Raw genomic sequence first — 7,083 nt, forward strand, 5'->3', positions numbered from 1 at the left:
TTCACCCTACTTTATCACACTAAAGAGTCACACAAAAGCATCAAAAGGACACGTTTTGAGCTTGTGGATTCTTGGATGACCCCAAGTTCTAGCTACAGAAACAGGAGATACGCTCCCTGACCTATGGGCCTGCATGGCTTGGCAACCATCAGTTCCCATGAAGGCTACATATTTACATTGTAGCATAGAGAGGGGGGGGGGGTCTGTGTAAATGCTACCATGTATGACATCATGGACGTTAGCCTCCCGTACTGTACAAACCAAGTTAAACAGTTGGACGTCCTCATGACTTTACCACATACCACCATAATGGATTCATATGTTTGTTATCATGATAAACAAACAACCATGGCCCAGGCCATAGCGTAACGGTCTGGGCACCGGACTGGTAATCCAGTCGCAGTGTGCCGCGGGTTCGACTCCCGGACCCGACACGGCCTTTACTGCATGTCATCCCCCCATCTCTCTCCCGTTTCCTGTCAGCCTACTGTCTGTCCCTTCAAAAATCAATAAAAGGCGTAAGCCGCAAAAAAATATCTTAAAAAAAAACAAAAAAAAACAACCATAATGGATGCACAACATGCCTCCAATGTACTGTAAAACCTATACAGACACCATAGAGAGAAGTGTTAACAGTCCCAACTGGTCACCAGGGGCTGCCAATCAGGTTGGCTCCGTGTGGGTGAGAGAACCCTTGTGTCCTTCCTGCTTCTTGCTTGCAAAATAAGTGTCCAATTAGAGCCCTGGGAAGCATAATCTCACACTAATCACCCAATCACTGGGCTTGTTTTGGCACCGTGCCCAGAAATGCCCATTATGTAAAGTTTGCAAATTAATTATTCCCCTTTGCCCAAGTGTGCAGTGTTTTTAAATACAATTGTGAATAAAAAGTTTGATAGAGTAATTAATAAAACAATATGCCACAAGAGGCTGTGGTTTACCATGAATTCTACCACAGGTCCTTTCGAGGAAGCAATCTGATTGGTTGAAACAGCCTTCTAGCCGTGGGTTAAACCAGCATTGTTCACCACCTAATCAAAACAAAGAATTCAGCCGCTCTGTTCTCCCAGAGCGCTAGCAAACTCGGTGGCTAGGCTAGCTAGTTTCTTGGGACATTTGTGGTCGTAGTGACTACATCTGTCATTAAAAAAATATATTCTTTCAGCGATTTTCTTAGTTTTAAGGGTAACTGGTAGAATTACAAGGTACACTGGTAGGCTAACAGTACGTTTTAACAGTGGGCGACAGCCAGACGAATTCTCCGGAAGTGCATTATTTATCCATGGGACCCGGCGACTACCGGCGATAGCACTCGAACGGGTGATGGTCGAATAGTGGGCGGGGCAACGTCGCCCGAAAAGATAAAAATAATTAATCTTTTCGGGCGATGAGTCGGGCGATGCTCGGCCGCTGTTAAAACGTACTGTCCTCTTAAGGCCAGTACATGGTCCTTCCGGTTCAGACAGGTTCGGACATCTGGAGGTGCATTCTCATGATATGTGCACTGGGAATGTTCCCAGTTGTTTTTAGTGTACTGTCCGGTGACATCACAGAATGACATCACAGTGAACAACCCCAACTTCAGTGTGGGCTTTTTTCTCACTGACAAAAACTAAATGAAAGCTAAGCTATGATGACTAAAACTATAAGACTAAATATTGACAATCTCATCAACAAAGAAAAACTAGACAAAAATGTTAGGGAGGGACAAGTGGAGGCGAGATCCAATAGAACTAAAAGACAAGTAATTTTATGCTTGGTTGAGCTCAGAAAAAATAGCTGATCTACAAGCTCACAACACGTTACAGTGCAACGAGTAGATCTGTAGCTTGTAGATCAGCCATTACGATGCCATCAAGGCCCGCCAAAATACATTTTAGTTGGCAAAATCAACTGTAGATTTAGTCAACTAAACTCTTATGATATTTAGTCAACTAAAACTAGACTCTAAAACATGACATTAAAACATTTCAGAAAACTAAATGGAATTTTATTCAAAAACACTAAAACTAAATCAGAATTTTCTGTCAACACTAATGCAGTGTTGTTAGCTGTGCCGTCGCACCGCAGTGTGCCTACGTAGGTGGTGGTGCACCTTTTCCCCTTCACCCTATAGCATGGCAAGCTTCCGCAAAAGCTTGCCTCCATGTTGCCCTACACCCCAGAGCCAAAGGAGGCGTCTATACAGAGCCGAAGAGTTATGATAATCCGCAGCCCCGCCTCCCCGCACCCCCCGCAGCGTTTTTTTTTTTTTTTTGCTGGTACTTTTATTTACAGATTGTTAATAAACACAGCGGTACGATTTCAGAACACATGATTCACTCATCTTGTTTCAACATTTCAGCATGCAATGTTCAACAGTAAAGAATTAAATTGTTTCAACATTTTCAATGATCAATAGTAAAGATTTAAATTGTTTCAGCATATTGTTGCAGCATTTCAGCATGATCAATTATTCACGTACCATTCAGCACACGAGGAAAGTGTTTCTCCTTACAGCACAGCGGTCAATGAACTCGTTGGCTATGTCAGACACGTCCAATTTCTTTACTAAATTCTTGTAACAATTGGCTCTTTAAAGAACCATTGGACTCGGAGTAGCTGCTTCGGCGGCGGGTTTAAGCGGCGACAGGCTGGCGGCGAACAGTATCTCTCTCTCTGCTGGTTACTGCTGCAGGAATTATTGGCTCTTAAAAGAACCGTTGGACTCGGAGTAGCTGCTTCGGCGGTAGGTTTAAGCGGCGACAGGCAGGCTGGCATCACTGGCGAACTGTAGCTTTCTCTGGACGAAGCGACCCTTCTTAGCTGGTGGCGGTTTCATTGTGAATGAAAAGTAAGCAGGGCACTGTACTGTACTGTAGGCATATTTATACCTCCCTGGCTAGGTGAAAACAAAAGAAACCCGATTAGCATTTAGTACTTGGTGGCCGCACCCAACCCTTTTAACACCTCTGAACAGTGTAAATATGTGTAAATAGTATGCTCTGACTGTGACATAGTCACAGAGGGTCAATAATTCCCAGGAAATCTGTAATGTAAATATAAAATGGCCACGAAAATCTTCATGGGGGCCTAAAGGGGCCCTAGGATTCTTCATGGGGGCTGCAGCCCCGTGGCCCCCACAGACTCTACGTCGTTGCGTCTATACCTTTCTATGTCTACGGCGAACCAGCCTCACCCTTCTGTCCCTGGCTGACCTTGTCTGTGACCCGTGGTATAGGAGGAGGCTCCCGTAGACATCCTCTCCTTTTTTATGTGGTCCGTCCGTCCACGGGACACCAATAAGTGCCACTCGTAGCATTCCTGTGTAGAGGCCGTCTGTCCAGGGCGTTTCCCTGCTGTGCTGTGAGAGTCCATGTCTCGGCCCAGGGCTGATTTATCCACCTCATACGGCACCACTGTAGCTAATAGCTATCCATTTTAGAATCAAAATGATATATTCCGCCTAAGTAGTAGGTGGGGGGGGGATGTTTCTGTGATTAACCACTGAACCATAGAATCCCTATTTTGAGGGCAACATTAGCCAAACATAGCAGATCTACAAGCTCACAATGTCTCGCTTTAGAATTACGTTTTCTAAGTATTGAGGGTTTAAGTGGTTAACTGTCAATTCACATTGACATGAATCTAACAAAACTCTACACAAGTCTTAGAAGCCATCTATGAAATGTATTGTCTCCACCAGGCCGAAGGCATGGGGGGAGAGTATGTTTTGCACTCCGTCCGTCCGTCCGTCCGTCCGTCCGTGTGTCCGTGTGTCCGTCCGTCCGTCCGTGTGTCCGTGAGCAGCTAATCTCGGCCACCGTTAACCTGGTCGATGCCAAATTTTGCACACACACTCCCTGGATGCCAACGATGAACCTCTGCCCCAAACTTTCCAGAACGGCCTGTTATAGCGCCACCAGGAGGCCGCTTTGTGCAAAACAAGTTTTTGCACAGTACACCTACAGATTTTGTCCAAACATCACGCAAATTGGTACACAGTCTCTCTAGAGCCATTCAACGAAACCAGTCTTTCACATTTCTCAGACTCCATCCTGATTGGTTAAGATTGGCTTCCAAAGTTCACAGGAGTGCTCAGTTTCAAACAAAATGCTGCAAATCATGAACACATCGCGTGATTTCCGTGAAATTGTGCACCCACATTCCCACTAGGCCGAGGACGCAATGCCACATGAACAATTTCAACTCAGCCTCAAGGTGGCGCTATAACTGGCCGAAAACTGTTTTTACCTCTAACTGCACGGATCTGTGGATAACTTTGTATGCCAACTCCCTAGAGGCCAAGGAAAAACCTTTGCCTGGAATTCTTCACATCTGCTCATCCTGGTGGAGACCTGTGCCCAGAAGGGCACTTTTTCTAGTTAAAAAGTGTAATCTGCCATACAATTTTACAACATGTAATGTCCCTGCTTCACCTCTCTCTTTCAGCTAAGGGGTCCTTGGCCTGAGGACCCCTGGCTCTAGTCTGTGTGTATACTGTAGGCCTACTTACTTTAAATTGAGTAAAATACCTGTGGGGGGTGTGTGTGTGTGTGTGTGTGTGTGTGTGTGTGTGTGTGTGTGTGTGTGTGTGTGTGTGTGTGTGTGTGTGTGTGTGTGTGTGTGTGTGTGTGTGTGTGTGTGTGTGTGTGTGTGCGTGTGCGTGTGCGTGCGTGCGCGTGTGTGCGTGTGTGTTGCGGCTGCAGGTCTCTCCAGCAGTGGGCGCTGTGCCACCCTCGTAAAGCCTCCCCGCTGACTACGTTGCACCTGGAGAACAACCTTCTGGACGTGACGCAGATTCCCAAGAGGAGCCTGTCCTGTGTGAGCGCCCACAACGGGCTTGTTCTACAGCCACAGCATGGAGGGGGCTAAAGCATAGACTTATATAAAGGCTAGATGGCGCAAGGCGGAGTTTCCGGTGTCGGTCAACGGCGGCCATCTTGCTTCAGTGAACTTTTCTGGTACGTTCTGTGGTACAGTAGCTGGTGATCAGCTCAAACAAAAATACTCTTTTAACTCGCTGAAATCATGATGGATTTACCGTTTGGTTTATTACAAACATTATCAACGTGGCTATGATTCAGGATGCTTATCAGCTTAAAGTTATTTTTATATGAAAGTCCATTATAGTATGCATTTATAACAAACCACCCAAACTCGGTTGAAAATTTATAGCACGTTATGGTTATTTAAAAAGTACATGCCCCATAGACACAATGTTAGGAGTGGGAGAGCTACCTGTAGCAAGATGGCCGCCATGTGGCGACGTCGCTCTCCATTGGCCAGCAGCGCGGGCGAGCCATCTAGCCTTTCCAGTAGAACCTTGGGATACACCATAGTTGGACACTATAGGGATATCTTGGCAACCTGTATGGAATATTGGCTATTTTGTCTGAAATGTAAAAAAATATATATAATATTTGAAAAGTGGTCTTAAGTAGGCTACTGTAGTTTATGGGTCACGAGTAGACATGTAACGATTCACTCAACTCACAATACGATTCGTATCATGATATGAGGTTCACGATAAGATTTTTTCACAATATTTTAAACAGAAAATATTTTCCAAAATTACAGTTTTTTATTTATTTTATATAATAAATCTTCCCCCCAAGCTTTTTTCACATTTTGTATTTAACTACATTGCAAAAGAAGTAGCATTAGTGTGGAAACAAAATTGCCCTCCTTGATGTATTAATGAGCATCAACGACCATCACCTGGGCACAGTTACAGACTCCCCTCTACAGAACTCTACTACTGAAAGTGACTGCATGTGGAGTCTGTCTCATTTCTGTAAAATTACTTAATTTCTGTGCAACAACTGTAAACTTGCTTTCTTGTATAGAACCTAGCTCGAGTTAACATGTAAAAAAAGCTTTCTTTGATGGCATCTCAGGATATATGTAGATCTATTTAACAGTGATCTACTTGATGTATTAATGAGCATCAACGACCATCACCTGGGCACAGTCACAGACACACACAGCTCCCCTCTACAATATATATGACTGTCTCATTTCTCTCCAATGGTGGAATATGATTAAAGCTCACATTTCATATCACACACCATAATTCACGTAGCCCCCCTTTTTTGAAAATCGATTATATTTTATTAAATCGATTCATATTGTCGGTATTAATATTTATATCTATATACGATATATCGTTACATGCCTAGTCACGAGTCACAACTTACTCCAGTCGTGACTTGAAGAATTGGTCCGTGACATACAAATGGGTCCCGACCCACTGTTTGGGAAACGGTGCCTAACGTATCATCATGTGATCATCATGAGCATCTGAGCGGCCACCAGCTGGGTGAATCAATCTGCTAATAAACACACACACACACACACACACGCACGCACGCACACACACATACATACCGTACACACGCACGCACGCAAACCCGCACACACACACAGAGGCAGACATGCACGTGCAAGGACTCCTCTGAGTTCCTATTATTTATCTGTCTCCTCCATTTATTATCATATGACATATTTTTCCTCTCATCTATGTAAACCAATACTATCATCACTCCATAAGATTTCACAATCTGCGAGGTAATCACTTCATCGTGTGTCCTCTGCAGACTGAGTCGAACAAAGCTCTCATTTTATCGTTCCATTTACTGTAACCTACCTGTTGGTCTGTTTTGTCTTCATTTAATGCATCCAGTCAGTACGACGTTCAGTGTTTTGAATCCATCTGTACAAAATGTGTCATTTATTTTATACACTGAACTAATGTAACTTACACTGACACCATGCTGATGACAGGGTTGTGAATGCAAAATAAATGGAAGTTGTTTTATGCCTTCTTGTGCTTTTCCAAAACTTCAGGTTTGAGGTACTTTGAGAGCGTGCCTCATTTGAATACCTCACATGCAGTGTGGATTTCCTCGAGTCTAAAAGGGGGTACTAGTGGAGAAGAGATCCAGTAGAACTAAAAGACAAGTCATTTTATGCTTGGTTGCACTCTGGTGTTGTGGTCTGAAAATAGCCGATCTACAAGCTCACAGCGCATCGCAGCTTGCGAGTGCGTTGAGTGCAAGCAAGTGTAAAATCAGGCATTACGATGCCATCAATGTCTGCCAA

At 44.2% G+C, this 7,083-nt stretch overlaps 1 protein-coding gene across 4 annotated transcripts in view; it reads left to right on the top strand.

Moving 5' to 3' along the window:
• Positions 1–6,801, top strand: part of LOC310861676 (extracellular matrix protein 2-like) — a 34,646-nt gene extending 27,845 nt beyond the window's left edge. For all 4 annotated transcript variants that reach the window (XM_083769238.1, XM_083769240.1, XM_083769239.1 and 1 more), the window contains exon 11: positions 4,689–6,801. In XM_083769238.1, the coding sequence (XP_083625364.1) occupies positions 4,689–4,854 (166 nt within the window). In that variant the 3' untranslated portion in view covers positions 4,855–6,801. The remainder of the gene's footprint in view (positions 1–4,688) is intronic.
• The last annotated feature ends 282 nt before the right edge of the window (positions 6,802–7,083 follow it).

Source organism: Protomyctophum parallelum, assembly GCF_964188405.1.
Source record: "Protomyctophum parallelum genome assembly, chromosome: 7".
Lineage (NCBI taxonomy): Eukaryota > Metazoa > Chordata > Actinopteri > Myctophiformes > Myctophidae > Protomyctophum > Protomyctophum parallelum.